The sequence below is a fragment of the Zootoca vivipara genome, chromosome 16, assembly GCF_965207765.1.
Source record: "Zootoca vivipara chromosome 16, rZooViv2.hap1.1, whole genome shotgun sequence".
Classification (NCBI taxonomy): domain Eukaryota; kingdom Metazoa; phylum Chordata; class Lepidosauria; order Squamata; family Lacertidae; genus Zootoca; species Zootoca vivipara.
In genome coordinates, this window is record NC_142599.1 from 30,103,323 (window position 1) to 30,125,191 (window position 21,869).

At 50.8% G+C, this 21,869-nt stretch overlaps 1 protein-coding gene across 2 annotated transcripts; it reads right to left on the minus strand.

Moving 5' to 3' along the window:
• Positions 1-975: 975 nt before the first annotated feature.
• On the minus strand, positions 976-19,912 carry LOC118075939 (dual specificity protein phosphatase 10). Of its 2 annotated transcripts, none has more exons than XM_035098357.3 (4): positions 19,585-19,912; positions 7,161-8,392; positions 4,449-4,748; positions 976-4,023 (listed from the first exon to the last, which is right to left on the minus strand). In XM_035098357.3, the coding sequence occupies exons 2-4, from the start codon at positions 8,377-8,379 to the stop codon at positions 3,758-3,760; spliced, it is 1,785 nt and encodes a 594-aa protein (XP_034954248.1). In that variant the 5' UTR covers positions 8,380-8,392; positions 19,585-19,912; the 3' UTR covers positions 976-3,757. The 2 variants fall into 2 exon arrangements, with proteins under 2 accessions (XP_034954248.1, XP_034954249.1); XM_035098358.3 differs by lacking the exon at positions 19,585-19,912 and adding an exon at positions 15,813-18,969.
• Between the last annotated feature and the right edge of the window lie 1,957 nt (positions 19,913-21,869).

Here is a 21,869-nt window from a genome sequence, read left to right on the forward strand (position 1 = left end):
ATGTGACCCTCGGGCTGAAAAATTTTATCTTCCCAACAACCCTGCGAGGTTAAGATAAGCTGAGTAATATCAGCTGGCTGTAGGTTACACGATGAGCATTGTCTCCAGAGCCGTTGCGGCTAGTAGCTATGGAAAAGCCTTGGCTAATCCTCTCTTAAAGCTATCTAAGTTGGCTCCTGTGGGAGACAGTTCCTTAGTCTTTTAATGCCAACAGATTGGTCAAGGGCAGATTTCCGTTCAATTCATTTCCTAGCAATTCCCAACATGGAGCTTTCATAGCATCTGCAAGTGCTGGGCTGTCCACCACAACCCCAATATCCCTTTTCCTGGTCCATCACTGCCGGTTCAGAATGTGATCAGCATGTATGTGAAATTAGAATTCTTTGGGCACAATGCATATCACTTTTGCATTGATACAGTTCTTGCTAGCTGCCATTAGGAGGTGCCCTTCACTGCAGGAGAGGAGGCTAGATCTCAGACAGACTAACCACAATATTCTAACTTGCGATTCAGGAGCCTCAGCCTGCTGTGGGTAGATGTGACTAGCGCAGAATCTACCACCCTGCCCTTCGTTCCAGTGAAGTAGGAATGAACAGTAACCAGCTCAGTTAACCCTGAGATAAATCCTGCAAAATGTACCCAGCGCTGGGGATCAATCTGTCGAATTCCTGCTGGATCCACTTTGTGCACTGCGGATGTCCAGTGGCAGCTTGCAAACAGATGCTCGCCTGGGGCGAGTTGGTTCAGCAACAGCCGACCACATGGGGAAGACTGAAGGGGGGGGGATGAGGCAGAACTTCCCTTTTAGATTAGGAATGGGTGACACAAGAGAAGTATGGATTACTCCGCCACTGTTGACTTCCGAGGGGGTCAAAACTCGGTGGGTTTTCTTTCAGCTTTGACAGGGATACCAGGGCTCAGTTCAACCTTTGGCTTGATCTCCCCACTTCTCCCAACCCCAAGAGAGACAGAGTCTTGTTACAAAAAAAGAGAAAGACCACGTTTAATAAATTATGATGCTGGGGCCTCGCACTTGGGCCCAATAAATAACAAGGACGAGATCCAAAAAGACACAGCAGGAAAGGGAGGGGGGAATCTTACAGTCTTGACCACATCAGCTTCCTGTCCAGCGGGTGGATGGGGTGGGGCATTTTATTTCCACTACAAAACTCTTCGAATGGAAAAAAGGGGGAGGAACTGTTGCATTCACCAGCCACTCTGGATCTGCACCGCAAGCGGGGGCGGAGGGAACAGAGGGTGCTTTGCTGCCTCTTAGGAACATCAAGCCTTATGCTGCACTGGACCCACTAGTCCATCCAGCTCAGTACTGTCTACACTGGCTGGCAGCAGCCCTCCAGGGTTTCAGGTAAGGGACATTCCCAGTCCTGCCTGGAGATGCCAGGGATTGAACCCTGGGACCTTCTGCATTCAAGGCCACTGAGCTGAGCTGCTCCCTTCCGCGGCTGGGCAAACATCACTTAGCCGCCAAAGCCAGACAGGACAGAAGCCCTTCTGCATCTCTGCATTCCAGGAGAGGCGAGAGCGAAGATGTGTCTGCAGCTCAGCCACAAGCATCAATCATTCTGACACAGATCCCACTTTCATTTTTAGGTGCCATCACCACCACCACCCCAACCTCAATAGCTGAAGTGAAATTTGGGGGGCTGGAGGATTTTAAAGCATCTTTTTTGTGTGGGGGGCCGGGGGCACTGATTTTTTTAAAAAAACATTTCAATGGCAGTTTGGAGTGCTGGTCTGGCCCCTACAGGGGGGGGCACACCTGTGGTGTCTTGTGATAGGTCATTGAACCAGTAATTTCTTATAATATAGCTGAGGGTTCAACAGGCTACCTTATTGCATCTCCTAGCCTATGGGGGTATTGGGTGTTTTTCCAGCCACCCAGAAAATTACGAGTTCCAAGTGGGTGCCGTGCCTTCCCGGTAAGGATTCTGGGAGTATTTGAGGGTGGGTGGGATGAGACTCCGGATGTTGCTGGACTCCAAATCCCATCAGCCCCTATGGTCAGGAATGATGGGAGCTGGAGTCTAGCAACTTTCAGAGAGTGCTACATTGGCGAGAACCTGGGAGCGAGAGCAACGTCTCCCACAATGTATTTTTGCATCTACGGAAATGACGAGATGCTGATGATTACAAGGGAAATTAACCCATCCCCGAACAAACAAATATTGTGCCACAGCTTTATGGACTGGGATGTTGGGCTTTTGCGCTTTGTATGATCGGCAAGTTCACTGGCGGAGAGAAGGGGCCCAGAGCCTCCATAATGTTTATCCCCCCCACTTGCTCCTTGCTGGTGATGGGTTCGAATTCCGTTTGTGAAAAGACCGGGAACACCTGAAAGACCACTGACATGAAGAGGCGCAATGTCACACCCTGTCTCCTCTTTGTGCGGTGCGGGAAGAGGAGCCGGAGGTGGGGGGCGGGGACACTTTAAAGCACCTAACATTAACAACCAAATTTTTTGTTTATATATTGCATCGTAAGATAAATTAGCTGGGGGGGGGGTATGAAACCCACTCCATACCACCCCCAAGAAACCTAAAATAAAATTTAGGGGAGATAGAGAGTCCTAGGGGGGGTCGTTCCCCATTCCTTCAACCCCCCCCCCCAAGTTTCAGCATCCCTTCCCCATTGTCAAAAAACCCGAACCCCTTAATTAATGGAAGACAAATTCCAGTTACATCATATTACCCTGAGAAGGGGAGGGGAAAGGGAGGAGAAGTGCTTAACAATATGTTTGAGGGAAGGGGCAGGAGGAAAAGGAGGGTCCAATCCCCGCCCCCCCATCCCATAATATCATCAGTTCCACAGTATTAACCCTTGTTAAGAGCCACGTAACAGGTTGGTGGTCAAAAAAAAAAGAGTCTAAGCAGCAATTACAGTTCAAATAAATAGATGTGAGGGCAGAATAGAGGGCTCTTCTACACCCCCACCCCCCGCACAAACACACATACACCCCAAGCAAAGGAGGGGGGGTAGATTAGTTGTGAATCGCCCTCCCCCTCCTCCTTTCCACCCACACTCTTATCCAGAAGAGATTCTGTGATCCTGAGCATTAAAATCTAGTGGGAATTGGTGGTGGTGGGGGGGAGAAGTTTCACACCTGCAATGTTCCCCATGGACACCCCCTCTTCCATAACTACACACGCACACACACACGTACGTGTGAATTGCTTAGGATACCCCAGCCCCAAATTAGTCCGTCGTGGTGAAAAGCAAGGCAATATCAGCATCTGGATCAAAAAAACGGGGGAAGAGACAAAGAGGACTCCCCCCCAAAAAATTTATACACACAGTCCCCACCCCAATAAATTAAACCCAGCATGATATCACTCACTCACTCACACACATACACACACAGCATTCACCACCCCACGAAGGTAAGAAAGTTTTTTTTAGAAGTCATTGTAGAAATAAGTGTTCCCCGAAATTCCGGTGGCAGCAGCAGCAGCAGCAGCGGTACCTACAGAACGGAGCGCCGTCATTCAGTCTTTGGCGTTGTCTGTCGTCTTGTACGCTGAGCATTTTCAGGTTAGTGGACTTAGAAAGGTATCCAAACAAAGTTCCCTCAAGGGGGGGGGATGTAATAAAGTGGCTGAGAAGGCCCCCCCCCGAATTCGTACTCACTGCTTCAGCCTTCACATGCCGTCCACCAGTCCCCTTATTGCACTCCCGCCCCCCCTTCTTCCCAGCCCTGAGATTGATGGAGATCATCTTGCGCCCCCCCCCCCCATCTTGTTCACACCTCGGTCTCCACTCCGGCCAGCTTGGGGGTGAGGATCCGGGGCGTGACGCCGGCGTTGAGGTCCACTTCGAACTCCAGCAGTTGCCCCATGAAGTTGAGGTTGGGCGAGATGATGGGCCTCCGGCCTTTGACGTACTTGTAGGCATCGCCCATGGTCATGAGGGTGTGCTTCATCAGGTAGGCGATGACGATGGTGGCCGAGCGGGAGACACCGGCCTGGCAGTGGATGAGGACTCCTTTGCCGCTCTGGTGTGCCTCCTCTGGAGTAAGGGAAGGGGGTAGGGAGAGACACAGCGTCAATGCTAACCTGAGAAAAGGGGTCACACAAATGCTTCCTGGACTTGGAGAGTAAATTCCATTTCATTCACAGCTCCTTGCCTGTTCGCCTACGGCGAGTTAAGAATAGGCCCCAGGCGAATAGGCAGCAAATTTTTTAAAAAAGGGGAGCATATTGGGAGGAAAATAGAAATGAGGAACATAGGAAGCTGCCCTGTACAGAGTCAGACCCCTTGATCCATCTAGCTATTGTCTATCCTGGCTGGCTTTGAATCATAAGGGTTTCAAATAAAAGACCATTCCAGAGGGAGATGCCAGGGATTGAACCTGGGATCTGCTGCATGCAAGACGGACACTCTGTCGCTGAGCTACACCCTCCCCTTTATTTCGCCGCAGGACTGGTCCTCACCAATGAACTCAAAAGCTTCCTCGAAGTATTGGCGCAGGTCCTGGCGGTTGTTGTCAGTGGCAGGGAGGCGCTTGTAGCGAAGGCGCCCGCTGTCGGCGTGGTACAGGGGCAGGTGGGTGGTGACGTTGAGAACGTGCCCCACGTTGAGGCTCAGCATCCGTTCGAGGTCCTGTGCGTCTCGCTCGTTGCCCAGGAACAGGAAGGGCAGAATGGGGCTCAGCTCGGCGTTCTCCAGGTCAGGCGTGAGTGGGGGGCCCAAGTCATCTGGGCCGTCCGCAACATCTGGCCCAATCAGACTGCCTGTGGTCAAAACACAAAGCAAAGGGGTTGAGTCCCTGGAGTGGAAGCATTGTGCAGAAAAAGTGCTTGAGTTTTATTTTTTTTCCTCCTCCCTCCCAGTCTGTTTTCCTTTTGTGTGTGCACCTCTCTCTCTCTCTTTTTTAAATTGAGCCTGAGGGCAGGGACTATTTTACCGCTGGCATTTGTAAGCTGATCTGGGAGACTTTTCTGGCAGGATAAAAAAGCTTTGCATAAGTGAGTAAAGGAATGAATTTCAATAATTCCATTTTAATCTGGGCTGCGAAGTTTTAATTGATCAGTAGGTTTGGCTGAGCAGTTAGAAACCAGGGACGTGAGTGCTGGCAAAACATTTTGCTCTCATTTCCTTATTTATTTGGAGCATTTGCATCAAATGATCCCCAAGGAGTCTTGCACTAGATGGCAGCGGCAGACAATTGCCTATCTCAGTATTGTCTGCGCTGACAGGCAGCACCACTCCAGGATTTCGGGGCGCCGTGGTCTTCCTAACCCTACCTGGAGATGCTGTGGATGAAACCAGGGACTTTCCCCCTGCAAAGCAGATGCCCTCCCAGTGACCTACCAGTCATGCTGCCAGATGGTGAAGTCTAAGGTATAAAATTACCTAAAGGCACAACATGGGAAAAGAGCTCTGTGTGACACCCAAAGCTGGCCAATTTGGTGGCAGAGTAATATACTAAGTTGCCGAGTTTCTGAATCTCGCCTGTGCCCACCTCACAGAAACAACCCCTGAAGAAGGTTGTGTGAGAGCCTCTGCTGATATGCAGGTTCAAGCCCCCAGCAACATCTCTAGATAGGGATGGGGGAAACTCCCTGCCTGAAACCCCAAAAGCTGCTGCCAGTCAGAGCAGGTAGTACTGAGCTAGATAGGTCAGCGGTCCAATTCCATATAAGGGAACTTCGTATGCTCCAAATTGGTGCCAACCAAATCACTTTGGAGAGGCGCTCTCTCTCTCCCCCCCCCTTCCCCTTTGCAGTTTTCTGTGGGAGGAAGGTGGGGGAGAAAAGGGAGGGGACTTGTTCTCCTTCCTGACCTAAAACATCTGCTATGTAAAATGACACCCCACCCTCCATGGTGGGGGCTGTCAGGGGCTGGGGAAAAGGGAGGGGGCAAGTGTGAAAGAAGGTCAAAGAAATGATGTCATGTTACCAGCTGGGTAGAGTTCATTCGGGTTCAATGGGGTTTTGAAGAACAGGTGCTAAAAGTGAGGTGGGGGTGAACTGGGTGTGTGCGAAGCCCCCCTTCGCATCTTGCCATCTGCTCATGCAGCTGGGATGAGGTCACCCAAGAGATGGTGGAGTGGTGCAAATCTTAAAGAACTGCCCTGTGATGTCCTCCTGCTGTATTCATTCTATCAACATAATGTTTTGTAGTTTAATCTCCCATCTCTCCCCCAGTGAAATCTAGGGAGCATCTATGGTTCTCCTCCAAACTTCCTTTCTCCCTGTGCCTTTCAAGGGGCGTCTCCATCCTACATTGGCTCCCAGTATGTTTCCGAGCACAATTCAAAGTGTTGGTGCTGACCTTTAAAGCCCTAAACTGTCTTGGCCCAGTATACCTGAAGGAGTGTCTCCACCCCCATCATTCAGCCCGGACACTGAGGTCCAGCGCCAAGGGCCTTCTGGAGGTTCTCTCCCTGTGAGAAGTGAGGTTGCAGGGAACCAGGCAGAGGGCTATCAGATGTCAAGGAAATAAACAACTATCTGACTTTTAGAAGACACCTAAAGGCAGACTTGTTCAGGGAAGTTTTTAAAGTGGAATTTGCTACCAAGGAGTGTGGTGGAGTCTCCTTCTTTGGAGGCCTTTAAGCAGAGGCTTGACAGCCATATGTCAAGAATGCTTTGATGGTGTTTCCTGCTTGGCAGGGGGTTGGACTGGATGGCCCTTGTGGTCTCTTCCAACTCTATGATTCTATGATAATGTCTGATGTTTTATTGCTTTATTGCTTTTTATATTATTATTATCATTAATTCGGTTGGGAGCCGCCCAGAGTAACTGGGGAAACCCAGCCTATAAATTAATTATTATTATTATTATTATTATTATTATTATTATTATTATTATTGCCAACTGGGAGGCAGGTATGGTAGTTCAACGTGGAAAAATATAACCTCAGGAAGCCTCAGAAGGACCCCAGGGAAACTCAAGGCTGATGGATAAAGAGCACCCTTGCAGAAATAACCAACCCCTTGTCTGGAGGCAGGGGTTCTTTAAAGCAGAGAAATGCGCTGAGCAGAGGGAGACGCTGTGTTAGCCCGGAACGCATTCCCCTCGGACTGGCAGAAGGCTCAGGGCAACTGGGGAGGTGGCAGCGCCAGGAGAAAGAACATTTGATGCACCAGCGCAATTTCTGCCGCCACCGCAGCGGTCAGCACCTAGAACCCCCAGCTCACCTCTGCGGCCGACGCCTTCCTGCCCGTCTTTGTTGAGCAGATCCAGCACCAGATGGAGATTCTGGGAGGGCTGCGTTTTGCGGGGCTTGGGGGGGCTGGCGGGGAGAGGCTCCGGACTGGTGCAGCCGCTGGGCTCCTTCGCCCAGAGGCGCTGCAGCGAGGAGTCCCTTGTGTCGCAGCCTCCCCGCGAGGAGATGAAATCCAGCATGGCCATCTTCCCCTGCTGGAGCCGCCTCCGCCCCGCTGCGTCGGCAGCCCCGAAACGCATGGCGCCCTGAAGCTGGCTCTTGGTGTATTCCATCAGGTTGCGGCAGTCCAGGATGAGGGGGGAGACGTGCTGCTGCTGCTGCTGCTGCTGCTGCGCCCGGGACCGTGTCATTTTCTTGGCCAGCTCGTCGGGCCAGATGGTGCGGACGCTGTAGTCGTCGTCATCCCCGCAGCTGTGGGCCGGGGACGAGCCCGCCCGGGGGTCGTAGGCCACGATGGGGTCGCTGCTGCAGAAGCTGCAGGAGGAGCTGCCAGACTTGACCGAGGGGTTGCAAGCCAGGCAGGCCAGGGAGCGCAGGGCCGAGGAGGGGGCGCACGGCAAGCACCCCAGCTTCTTGACAGACGGCGGGCTGCAGCTGGAGCAGCTGAGCGAGCGCAGGCTGGAGCGGCAGGAGAAGCAGCCCAGGGACAGCAAGCCACCCTTGGGGCCGGCATCCTCGCAGCGCATCAGGCGCCAGCAGCCGCGGCAACCGCACTTGAGGGGGTGCATGGCGGGGCTGGAGAGGCAGGAGGAGCTGGTGGATGTGTCCAGCAGCGCCGGTTTGGAGTTCTCCTTGAAGCAGCGCTTCTTGAGCTTGGCCTGGGGCAAGAAGACCTTCAGCTGGGGCCCAGAGAGGCCTTTCGGCTTAGCCTCGGCCTGCTTGAGGTCCAGCTGCAGGGAGACGTTCCTCTCGGGCGACAGGCTCTGCACGCCTCCGACCGTCAGCTTGATGTCGATGGTGTGAGAGTGGTTGGGCTGCAGGACGCTCGGCGTCCCCCGGCGCGCGGCCTCGTCGCAGAGCGCCTTTGCGGGAGCCGGGGCGGCCTGGCCAGGCCCTCTGGAGGCCGCCTGGGGCTGCTTCTCGCCACCGCCTGGGGTGCCCCCGTTGGCAAAGCTGTGGTTGAGGCGCAAGGCCAAGGTTTTGGGTCGCTGCAGCACGCCGATCCGTTCTTCCAGAGGCGAGGGAGGCATTGGGAAAGGTGAACTGCAGGGGAAGAGAGAGAAAGCGAGGGAGGGAGAGATCAGAAGAGCCTGCGGCAAGATGGCGTCCATGTTTTATTGCTTTTGTCAGGGGTGTCTAAGGTTTCCTTCAGCTCCGCCACCCCACACCATCCAGATACTACAATGTGGGAATTGCACATTCAAACGCATTATTTTCCCTGAAGTATCCTGAGCATTCTAGTTTACACCTCAGCCAACTACAAGCCCAACCCCCCTGCAATGCAGGAATCTTTTGCCCAACGAGGGGCTTGACCCCATGACCCTGGCGACTGGACGTTCTCTGTGTATTTCTCCAGATAATGGGTGAGGCAACTGGCTTAGGGTTAAAAGGTAAAGGGACCCCTGACCATTAGGTCCAGTTGTGACCGACTCTGGGGTTGCGCGCTCATCTCGCGTTATTGGCCGAGGGAGCCGGCGTACAGCTTCCAGGTCATGTGGCCAGCATGACTAAGCCGCTTCTGGCAAACCAGAACAGCGCACGGAAACGCCGTTTACCTTCCCTCTGTAGCGGTACCTATTTATCTACTTGCACTTTGATGTGCTTTCGAACTGCTAGGTTGGCAGGAGCTGGGACCGAGCAACGGGAGCTCACCCCATCGCGGGGATTCAAACCGCCGACTTTCTGATCAGCAAGCCCTAGGCTCTGTGGTTTAACCCACAGCACCACCCACGTCCCATGACGCTTTGGGTTACTCAGCACCAAGAAGTAAAGCTCTCTGCACATGCTCAGGGGAACGCTTTCCTTTACATTCAAAACCTGACAAAGCCCATGGATGAGGAAATTGTGGCCCTCCAGAGGTTACAACAACTCCCAGTCGCCATAGCTGGTGGTCTGCAGAGCCACAGGCTCAAATTACATTAAGGTATCACTAGAAGCACCCTGAGAAGCCAGAGTCTGGCCACCAGGCCTGGGAGTTTTTCCTCAGGCTCTGATTGGCTGTACTCCAGGTTTCCTGATTGGCTAATGGTCTAGTGATGTTGATGAACTCCCATCAGTCCTAGCAATCATGTGTCTGACAACATCTAGAGGGCGAAAGGCTCCCCACACCTTTGGCAGAGGCTTTGTGCCAGAAATCTTCACAGCTGCTTCCCTCACCTATGGCATTTTGCTCCTTCACTCACCCTCCCCAGACAGGTGTCATCATTTTGTCCCAACTTAAGCAGGTAGCCAATTCTCTGGACTAAACCCAGGTATGGTTTGTTGGCCTTTTTGGTCATTTATTTTAGTGTTGTGATAGCTTGCCGCATGCATATACATTTGGCACTTAAATCATATTTGACAAATTCTGCCTTGGAGGGGGGAAATGGGATTCTAGTGATGCTTTTCTGTCAGATTTACTTATTTATTTTCACCGTATTCATATCTAGAGCCGGCTTATCATGGGGTAGGGAATAGTTTCCCCTGAATTGCTAGCAATCGTAATGAGTGCCCCTCTAATTTAAAAGGTCCCAACAGACATTATTCACACTGAGAGACAGTGTGGTGTAGTGGTTAGGGTGTCGGGTTAGGACTTGAGAGAGACCAGGATTCAGATGCCTACTTGGCCATGAAGCCCACTGAAGGACCTCGGGCCAGTCACCAGCTCTCAGCCTACCTTGCAAGGTTGTTGTGGGGATCAGAAGGGGAGAACCATGCACACAGCCTTGAACTTATTGGGTGGGATATAAATGCAATAAACAAATAAATTCTTTATGACTGATTATCGCAGCCTTAAGGACTAGAGTCTTAAGAAAAAAGAAACCCTCGGAAACTGATAATTCTTAGATTGCTAAATTCTGCATCTCTGTGTGTGTATGTGCGCTGTGCACTTGTCTGGAAATGTGGGCTTATGACTTAGCTCTGCTACATGCTACTTGCTTGGCCAGCTCTAGCCACCATCCCTGGTATATCTTAATATTCCTTCCTTCCTTCCTTTCATCTTTTCTTTTCACCACGGGGTACACCCACGCTGTTTGTGCTGACGAAATCCTTGCTGCATCTGCCCTCACAAAGCAGTGAAGCTTGCCCGCAATTCCATTCCAATTTTACACATGGGAAAACTGAGAGGTAGTCATTAATTGGTCGAAAGTGGGTTTCGATCAATTAATGACCTTCTTCTCCCTCTGTTTATGTTTAAATCCTTTCACTTTATATGCCCACCCTGCTTTTGATGCCATGAATTACATTATCATTCATGATGATGATAATAATGAACGGCACGGGGTTGGGCTAGATGACCGTGGGGGCCCCTTCTAACAATTCTACAATTTGATGATGATGATTTTACAATCAAGCAGCATCTAATTTCATTTGTGGTTAAAAACTGGGGTGGGTGGAGGGGAGAGAATGCCACTAAGAGCCAAGGAACGCTTAAATAAATTCCTGATTCCCCCTCTTCCTTTTAAAAACATCCTCTCTCTCGAGATATAAATTGGGTCAGGTTTAGCAAAATGGCTTTCTGATGGGAGACAAACATGTTCCCCCACCCTCAGATCTTTCCAGCACTTCATGTGCTGCTGGAACAGGAGGAGGAGATCCTGGATCGGCCTCCTTTCTCTTTCCTCCCCCCAACCCATTTCAGCTTCCTTGATGCATTCCCCCCCCCCCCCCCGCCCCCAATCCCCATTAAAGCCGTGTTATCAAGAAAAATACAGCTCCCTGCCACATTTCCCTGCAGGGACTTGGAAAAAGATTCAAAGGCGCTGGGTTCCGTGCCAAGGAGAGATTAGCCATCCTCTTCCAAAATCGCATCTTCCAACACACACACACACACACACAAATAATAATAATAAGAAAAGCACTCTGCTTTTTGGGGGATGGGGGCATTGAGGTTGTGAGCACGTGGCCAGCAACACCCTTCCTCTGCAAGCGTTTTTCACACTTCTGGGATGGAAGGAGGCAGCCTCTGTTCTGAAGGGCAGAAGCCGCTCAAGGGCTCTGTGTGTGTGTGGCTTGTGTGTGTGAGCATTTGATCAAGACACCAAGGACCACAGCAGCCTTGTGATGTTCGCCAGGCTTGCTAAGAAACCCTTCGCTGCATGCCGCCTGGGGAACAGGGCGCCTGGGACTGCGGAGGAACAAACTAAAACAGAAACAAACAAAAATTAAGAACTAACTCTCTCTCTCTCTCTCTCTCTCTCTCTCTCTTGGCTTGTGTGTGGTTGCTGCACAGCAGCCTTCTCCAACCTTTAGCCCTCCAGATGTTGTCGGACCATGCAGGCAGGGCTGTTGGGAGTTGTAGTCCAATGGCATCTGGAGGGTACCAACTTAGGGAAGGCTGCCTCTACCCTGTCTGTGCCGCTCTCCCTGGCAGACCTCAACCCCCAGCCTGTGGGATAACCAACCTCATATAACCAACATGCTTAAGTTTAATTAATGCATGAAAGGAACTGCGGCCCTCCAGATGTTTTGGCCTACAATTCCCATGATCTCTAGCTAACAGGACCAGTGGTCGGGGAAGATGGGAATTGTAGTCCAAAACATCTGGAGGGCCGAAGTTTGGGGATGCCTGGTTAAGACCATAGAGTAAGCTCTCCTGCCAGACTCATCTTATCCTTGGCTAGCAGGACAAATGGTCAGGGATGATGGGAGTTGTAGTCCAACAACAGCCGGCGACCCAAGTTTGACAAACACTGTGCGGTTGACACTATAAAGTCACAGAGTAAAGTCACTGTAAGTGACACTGTAAAGTGACACTGTAAAGTCACTGTAAAGTCCCCAGGCCACACCCCTCAATGGCCCTCCCTCCACACCAGGCATAGGCAAACTCGGCCCTCCAGACTACAACTCCCATCATCCCTGACAACTGCCCCTGTTAGGAATGATGGGAGCTGTAGTCCCGAAACATCTGGTGGGCCGAGTTTGCCTATGCCTGCTCCACACCCTCCTGGAGTGTTTCTGCCTGGCTGGGATTGGTCCTTGAATTCTGATCATGCCTTTTGCTTGCCTGGATGGAGGATGTGTGACTGAGTGTAGAAATTTGCCTACTGTACAAAAGTTACGGGTGCATTTGTTGCCCCACCCACTTTTGCCTCTGGCCCCTCCCACCACTGGCATGCAGCCCCCCAGAAGCCTTCCTGGCCCTCGGGCTGAATGAATTTTCCCACCTCTGTTTTAGCTGTAGGTGCAGACACTGAACCTGCACACTTCTACGTGGTAAGCAGTGAGCTCCGCCCAAATCTATGGGTCCCTCCCTCTCCAAATCTCCACCCCCTCCTTCATCCCGCACTTGAAAGGGACCCCCAAAGGTCCTATAGTCCAACCCCCTGCGATACAGGACTCACAGCTAAATTGTGTGTGCATGTGTTTGATTCGTGTAACACGTGCAGGCAGAAAACAAAATCCCCCCTTTGCAAACACCCCGTATTTCCTCTGCCTGCTGCTCGCCTCTCCCTCTTCCACATCCCGCAGTCCCAAAATCCCCTATTTCCTAGTGACCCATATATACCCATCTGCAGCCCAAGCCCCGAGGTTCTGCTCCTATCTTCTGCCACCCCTTTAAAATAAAATTTTAAAAAACTAAGAATTATAATCTTGGCTTGCCTGCGTCCCCGCCCACACACTCAGCCAGCACAAAAGTCTCCCTTCTCCCGGAGGTTCTTTTGCAGAACAGCCACACAGAGCCCGGCGACGCTAATCTGGGGCGACAGCGCTGTTATTCCCATCAACCGTGTACCCGGCAAGCGAGGGGCGATTGCGCGCGACAGCCAAGTGCAGCACTTGGGGATGCAGGGGGGGGGGAAGCTCCTCCCTCGGTTGCAGAAAAAGGAATTGCATTTCCACACTGCCTTGGATGATTTGGGGGGGAGGACTGTCCACCAACGAGATATTCTAAGCCCCTCTCCCTGACTTATTTATTCATTGCATTTCAACCCCACCTTTCTTCAGAGGAGCTCAAGGTGATGAAGGTGATTCTCCCCCTTCCCAGTCTTATCTTCCCAACAACCCTGCAAGGCGGGTTAGGGTGAGAGACAGTGACTGCGCACACAGTGTACATTTAAAGCGCCTGCCTTCCATGCAAAGGATCCTGGGAACTGTAGTTTCTTAACGATGCTGGGAATAGTAGTAGTAATAATAATAATAATTTATTATTTATACCCCACCCATCTGGCTGGGTTTCCCCAGCCACTCTGGGAGGCTTCCAACAAAATATTAAAATACAGTAGTCTAAACATTAAAAGCTTCCCTAAACTATTCCCTAAATAGTAGCTCTGCGAGAGGTAAACTACAGTTCCCAGGATTCTTTTGGGGGGAAACCAGGTCCTTTAAGTGTGTAGTGGGTGCATAGCCACTCAGTGAGCATCATGTCGGAGTGCAGATCAGACACTCTTAACCCTTACAGCACCCTGGCTCTCTTGTTCAGCTGCTGTTACAAAAAGCCAAACATTCCGTCTCTAGCTAGCTGTTGCAGAGATAATAAGCAAAAGTGGGCAGGCAACATTCTAGTCCATAGGAAACAACACAATGAAAACTTTTTCGGCTGGAGTAGAGCAATCTGCATTTATGCTCTGGCTCAGGCATCCCCCAAACTGTGGCCCTCCAGATGCTTTGGCCTACAACTCCCATGATCCCTAGCTAACAGGACCAGTGGTTGGGGAAGATGGGAATTGTAGTCCAAAACATCCGGAGGGCCGAAGTTTGGGGGGTGCCTGCAGTCTGGCTGGTTTGCAAGGATTATCACAACTCCTCCTTCCTGAAAAATTCCTGGCTAAGGGTTAGCCCTGCCCTGTTCCACTACTTTGTTCTTGTTTCTCCTTATACCCTGATTATCTCCGGCAGATATCTCTAAGACAATCTCCACCGATCTGGCACCCTCCAGATGTTGTTGTTGGAATCCAACGCCCCGTCAGCCCCAGTCAGAGCAACCAGTAGTTGGGGATGATGGGGATCACAGCTCAAAACATCTGGAAAGGGCACCAGGTTGCCTTATAACCAGCCAGACTGTTTATCCATGTAGCTCAAGTGTGGGGAACCTTTGGCCTTCCAGATGTTGCTGAACCACAACTCCCATCAGCCCCTGCCAGCATGGCTGATGGCAAGGGATGGTGGGAGTTGTAGTTTAGCGACATACACAAGTCTCCACACCTGATCTGGCCAGTTGCTCTGACAGGCAGGATTACGAGCACAAACCTTTCCCATCAACTGCTGCCTCACCTTTTTAAAACTCACCGCTTTTTTCTCTCACTGCTTCCCCGTTCTAGCCTGGAGCTGCCTGTCATTCTAGAACCCCCCCCCAAACACCTCCCATGAGATCTTGCAGCGGGGAGGGCCTTAGGAACTAGCTCTCCCTTCTCATCCTCCCCCTACCAAAGTAGCGAGGAATTCTGCTCCACAAATAGCTTGCCCACCCCAATAACGTAATGCTCTCCTATTAAGAAATTGCCTGAATGCTGACTTCCCCCCCCCCCCGACAGCATTTGTACTGTGGTCTCCTTGAGGGCAGGGACCTCTGCCTCTCTCTCCCCTGGGAAACTATGTAAAGTGTGTTCAACATTGATGGGGTTACAGTAATTAATCATTATAAGAATAAGTAAGGCAAGCATCCCCCAAAGAATGCTCCTCGTGAGCAAAAACTCCCTCGTGCGACGTACTGTGTTTGGCAACGTGCCTCTGTGCTTCATGGCACATATACAGTACTCTCTCTCTCTCTCTCTCTCTCTCTCTCTCTCTGTGTGTGTGTGTGTGTGTGTCTCACCCACATATACATAGAGGAAGCTGGTTCACAAAAAGTCAGAACATTGGCCCATCCAGCTCAGTAACTTCTACAATGACTGGCAGCAGCTGTCCAGGATTTCAGCTACCTGGAAGTGCCAGGAATTAAACTAGGGACCTTTGGCATGAAAGGCAGATGCTCTAACACTGGGACCTACATGCACGCATGCGCGCACACACACACACACACACACACAGAGTCATGGTCAGTTTATTAATATGCCACATTTCCTGCCAACACCGTGTGCTCAAAGCAGTTTATGCACCCACATACACAAGACAATTTAGCTGCACACAGGCTCACCCTTGCACAATCTAGCCATTCAAGCATGCACCCTATCTGGTCTGGTCTGGTCTGTGCACACCGCCTCCCCCTGGCATTGCTTTCTATACAACCAACACCCCTGCTTACTACACACCAGCAGGGATTTCCATCCCTCTGCTCAGCCCTGAAGCTCAACTTGCTTTGCGTTCAGGGAATTCCAAAGCCCTCCGACACATCGCTCGCTTCCCTCCTGCCTGAATTGGATTTGCACACTTTGTGGACGCAGAAAACGGCTGTGTGCACACCGTGTGTGTGTGTGTACACACACACCTGCACACTCAGCAGTGCACGCATCTCCCTTTCCAGCTTGGGTCGGTGTACACTCTCCAAATGCACTTGAAAGAAAGGAAGAAAGACGAGGTCCGTCCATCCCCTGCAAACACTCACCCTGACGCGGATGGCGGTCCCCCCTGCAGCGCTGTTCACTTCCTTTTGGGCTGCTGTTCAGCTCTTTCCTCCACCAAATGAAGTTGTGTGCTGCCTCTAAAAATACCCTCCTGAGCTCATAGCCTGGCAGTGCCCAATGAGGGCATCTGTCTCCTCGGGTTTCACCCCACACCATGAGCTCACCACTTGGCCCTAGATATGCTGTGTCGGGGCGGGGCGTGTGCAGGGGTGGGGGGAGAGGCCTCGAGGGGATTCCACATGTCCCTGGGCCTCCGGGTGCTCCCTGCCACATCCCAAAACATGCGGATGGGCGGAACACAGAGTTCCAATCTGCATTTGCAATGTCTCATTCTGTTAACAACAGGAAAGGATGCGAGGCTGGCCGGGATTAATTTGTATGATTCACTCACCCAAGACTTTGATTCCAATTTTGGCACATTGGGGAACTTCCCCCTGGTTCTTGCAGTCTTCCCATCAGCAGCAAGAGCGCAATAATCCCGGTCTACCTTACAAGGCTGTGTTGCAATCGATTTGACGGTGGTTGCTGTTGTTTTCAACAGCCTCAGTATGTACAGCTATGGGCAAACTTTCCCACAGAACACGGAAAGCCGCCGTATATCCTGTATCAGACTATTTGTCCATTTAGCAGCCCGGTGCAGCCCGCTCTGACTGGCAGCATCTCTCCAGGATCTAAGGCAGAGAAATATATTTCCCCTTGCCTTCTTTTTATGTGGAGCAGTCAGGGATTGAACTCTCTGCCGTGCAAAGCAACTCTCGTCAGCACCACCACGGTCCATGATGAAGACTCATGGGAGTTGTAGTCCAGCAAATATGCAGAGGGCCACTGAGATTGCTTCCACGGCCCACTCCCCCCCCCCAAAAAAGTAACAGGTAGCTCTCCCCAACTGCACACAACTCCTTTTCCCTTGCATTATGATTTCTGGAACACATTGGTAGATATTTGTCTTCACACCCTCTACCTCTAGCTTCATTTCATCAGCCTTGTATCCAAAAAGCCAAACGCAGCTACCACTGGGATCCAGCCTTGGTATTCCTAGGTTTATTTCCCGAAGGGAGCAAAGTCCTTCACGTGCACCCATTCAGAACGGCAGCCCCCCCTCACCCAAGGTGAGGGTTACCTGCACACCTTCCAATATTGGTTGGCAGCATGCATTCACAGCACTCAAATCTTCCTGAGAGTTGGAGACTGTCAGCAAAACACTTAAACTGGCTTTCTGTCCAACAGAGCACAGTGCTCAAGTTTCTTCTGTCAGTGGCTCATTCACACATGCAGAGGCATCCTCTGACACTTGTCCTCCTCCGGCATGTGTGAAGTGGCTTTCGGCGTCAACTCACTAGAAGTAACAGCAAAACCTAATCTGCGGGCGACGAGAAAACCTTCTTCGCAGCCGCAACTGCAGATTTGGCAGTGCGTGACCTAGATTTTGGCTATGCCTATCCAAGAAAGTTGAGGTTCTTTACAACAGTTTGGATGCAAGGGAGTCGGAAGGTGCAAGGGCTGCGGGGCTGGGAACTGCCTTAACACCGGTGGTAGCCAACTTGGTGCCCTCCAGGTGTTGCCGGACTAAAATTCCCATGATCCCAGACCACTGGCTATGCTGGTGGGGCCAGTGGAAGTTGATGGGGCCCATTTAGGCTGCCCCTGGTCTATATATGGGCCTGCAGTGGCTCCTCTGGAGTTTCGAAGAAGATGCCATTTGGGACCGAGACCTTCTACATGCAAGGCAGCTGCTCTAACCCTCCCCCTTGTCCTACAAAGTGCCCCGTGGTTCCAGGGCCCTAAATCTACCCCTCCTAGGAGGTAATTTTGAACACAAAGTACATATTCATGTTGCCAAGAAGGGAGTTAATATGGAATTATTATGCAGGTAACATTTTTCTATGTTTCCGCTTGTTATTAGATAATGACAATGAGCAAATTTCTATGTCATTTTTTTGAGTATTTGCATACATTCCATTCTAACCTTTGCAAAAACCTTGTGAGTCAGGTCAGTATTATTATCCCCATATTGCAGACAGGAGGACTGAGTCTGAGAGAGAAGGGCTTGCTGTCTCATGGCAAAGGCAGCCTGAGGACTTAGCCATGACCTTTGCCTGCTCAGATTTCTTTTTTAAAGAAGACATACATTTTAGTTGAAACAAGGGGGGGGGAGGCCAGGTATGGCTCAGTTGGTACAGGATGAGATTCTTAATCTCAGGGTCGTGGGTTTGAGCCCCAAGTCGGGCAGAAGTTTCCTGCATTTCAGGGGGGTGGACTAGATGAACCTTGTGGTTCCTTCCAATTCTACGATTTTATGAAAAAACGGGGATTTCCTGTACGATACTGTTTGTTCACCAGGTTGCACAGGTGTGTTGCACAGGTGTGTTGCACACAGTGGATCCTAAGCACTATGTGATATGCACCTCAGTTCTGTGTGTGCAATTTATACTATATGAATTGGGTGTTTAATAAACCTTTGCACACATCCTGCGTGTCTCTGGGCCTTCCCATTGATGCATATCTTTCTACATACTTGGGAACACGGGAAACTGACTTATATAAAATCATTGCTCCATCTAGAGAGTCTCTCCCAGCCACACTTGGAAATGCCTTCATGGAATGAACTGGGGACTTTCTGCACGCAAAGCAAATGCTCCGCCACTGAGCTGCGGCCCTTCCTTAAAAGCCAAGCAGGGTTCTAGTCCTCATGGTTCTGAGGGAAAGACCTCATTAAACAGGAGCACAGAAAGTCCGTCTTCAGACAGGTATCAGACAGGTTTCAGACCTGGAAATGCCGCCGGTAATTGAACCTGGGATTTTCTGCAGGCAAAGCAGATGTTCTAACCGCCTTGTGTTTTGACAAAGGAAAGCACTGTCTGTGTCTGCGTGTATGCCTCAGCATGTGAGCCCGGGCACACGCGTCGGCGTGTGTCTCATTTCCACCCACAGTTTTCACCCGTCTCTATATAAAGCCCGCCGGTGTCCCCATAACCACCATGGCATCACTGGCTTAAAATATCCCCAAATGTCATCCCAGCAGTCAGGAGATGTTAAGGGTACCTGTAAGGGGAGAACTCTGTGTGTGTGCGCGCGCACACACACACACACCAGATCCTCCTTTAACCTCTTGTGTTGATGCTTGCAAGGAAAAAACCATTGGTCTTCTCTCCTTGGCATCCACCTCCCCCCCCCCCCGCACAGCAAACACACTTTCCAGTTCCCAGTGCCACCTCCACCCTCCTGGAATCAGCCTGCCAGCCTCTCCCCACCTCCTACGCACCCCCCCCCCAAAAGGATGATCTGTCACAACAAACCGAGGCGACAGCCACCACAAACAAACGCCCACTCTTTTATTGCCACCTTGGGAGGGCGGAGGAAACAAGAACTCATCACCCTCTCTTTCTCATCTTTCCAGGCTTTTTGATCTCCCCCCCCCCAATCAAGAAACAAACAACTCTCTCTCTCTCGCCTTTCATGTTGTCGAAATCTGGGGCGCCCGATCCCTTCAGCAAACGCTGCCCCTCTTTTGTTGCAAAGGTGCATGCACACCCCCCCTGCAAACAGTGCCTTCAAGGACGGGAAAGGGAGGTTTGTTTGCCACATCGTCCCTCTGCTCTCAACCCCCCCCCCCAATACAGCCATCCCCCCTCCCTCCATGAACTTAACGCAAATCGAGATTTCCAGGTGTTTAACCATCGCAAGACACCCAGTAATTCCCCTGTTGCAAAAAATAAAAATAAAACCTCCTGTTTCAGAAGCAGATCCACTCACCTGCATTACAGTCTAAGCCTGAAATCCATGAGGATGTTTTTGGAGGTCGTGAAAAGAGCGGGAGGGCGGAGATGCCTTTTTGGTGAGGCTGGGATAGGGGAGAGAAGGTGACGTTTGAAACCCAGCAGGAATCTGGATTTGTTGGTCCTTGACTTCTGACACCTTTACACCGTCCGGGTTATCCTAGGTCTGTCTTGCTGCTGATCACCCCGCATCCAGCCCTCATTCGCCCTCAACCCGCTTTGTCTTGCTTTTCTTCCTGTTGTTATGTTTCCCCCCCTCCTTGGCTCTGGTGCTGGGGACGCTTTTGATGGGAGCAGGAGAGGGAAGCGGGATGGGAGGGGGGGGGAGAAAGAGAGGAGGAAGGGTTGTATGGTGACATCATCGGCAGCCAATGAGACGCCGGCCCGGTTCTCCCAGCGAAGGTGACGCAGGAAGGCAGCACGTGACTCAGGGAAGCGCTTGCATTCATTGTGAAACGGGCTTGATCAGCATCAGCAGCCTCGGCCCCCTAGAAAGGGGATGGGGGATGGGGAGGGGTTGAAAATGGGGAGGGGGGAGGGACAGGCTTGTTGGGGGGGGAGGGAAGCTTGGCTGCGGGCCTTCCTATGCATTTTAAACATCACCTGACATTATTAATTATAATTGATTATCACCATCAGTATTAATTTATTTGCAATGTTCACACAAAAAAGAGGGAAATGAAATAATGCTAATAAGAATTCCCTTGCTAGCTAGCAATAAGACTACTTTGCATTGCCCATCTTGTTTTAAACTTAAAACATTAGTATAAACAGTGCAAATGTCATATGTCCGAACGCATTATTATCATTTAATAGCAATCAGAATTAAATGTGCCTGTTTTGCGGGGGGAGGGGGGATGTAAGCAACTAATTTTCCTCACTTGCCCATCGTTGAGAAAGAGAAAGAGATCATTGCATTGTTTTCTGCTGCGAAAACAGCCGAGCACCTTCTCCATCAGATTTTTAAGCAGCTTGCTAGCTTTTCCTTCTATTTCCATGCCAGGAAAACCAACCTTGTGCAGAGGGACAGTTCACCCAAGGAGAGAGAAGTCAGGGAGAGAGGAAGCCAAGCAGGTCTTATAAGGCCTGTTCGGAGTTAAATTGCAATTCAATAAATAAGAGCTTGTGGTTGCAGCAACTCGATTGCAACCACCCAACAGCGTGAGGAAATGTTCCTCTTTGGAGAATGAGGCAGAAACATTGAAGAGAGAGGAGAGAGTCGTGACACCCCCACAGCAGCTCTGGTTGAACCTCCAGATGCAGAGCGAGTGTATCTTTATTAACAACTTTCCCATGGAGGGAGGGCTTTTTGTGCCCTCCTGGTGGGCTTCCAGAGGGCATCTGACTGGCCACTGTGGGAAATGGGACCCTGGCCTAGGTGGACCCCCATTGGTCCATCCTGCAGAGCTCTCCTTCAATTCACAGATCCTGAGGAATGATGATGTGTGAAAAGCATCTATCTCCCCACCCCTATTTCAGCAGCCTCCCATGATAAAAATAGCAATACAATATGCATTATACCTACTTTTTCCAGCAGGGTTGCTGCATGATGGGCACAGCACATTCTGAAGTAAGTGAAGTAGTACATATCGTGCTGTGTCTAGCACCTGGACTGTGCCCCTTCAAGGAAAGTTTTGCATGTCTGAATGCATGTGTCCATGTGGGGAAAATGCCCTTGCATGTAGAAAGCTAGCAAGTCAGGGAGAAGGGTACAGCGTAGCCTCTTTGGAATGCTGTTTTCTAGGGGCAATGGGTATTTTCACAGGGCAGTGTTGCATGGTTCACCCTGCTCCCCTGCAGTCTGAAATGGTACAATCCAGACAGACACCTATTCGGATTCTTTTATTATTACTTTAATTACCCACCTTTCCTCCAAGGAGCTCCAGCTGGTGACATGCTTCTCCTGCTTGCCACTTTATCCTCACAACAACCCTGTGAGGTAGTAAGGCTGAGAGATGGTAACTGGTGCAAGGTCCCCCAGTGAGCTTCAGAGCTGGGGTGGGGGTGGGATCTGAACCCTGACCTCCCAGGATGTCCAAGGCAACTACCTTGAATTTGTTTAATTCTCTTTTGAAGCCCTCCAAGCTGGATAGCTCCAGTTCATAGCTGCCAAGTTTTCGCTTTTCTCGCGAGGAAGCCTATTCAGCATAAGGGAAAATCCCTATAAAAAAGGGATAACTTGGCAGCTATGTTCCAGTTACATTTGTGGGATCAAATTCCATAGTTTAGCTATGCTGCCATGTGAAGAAATGGTGCAAAATG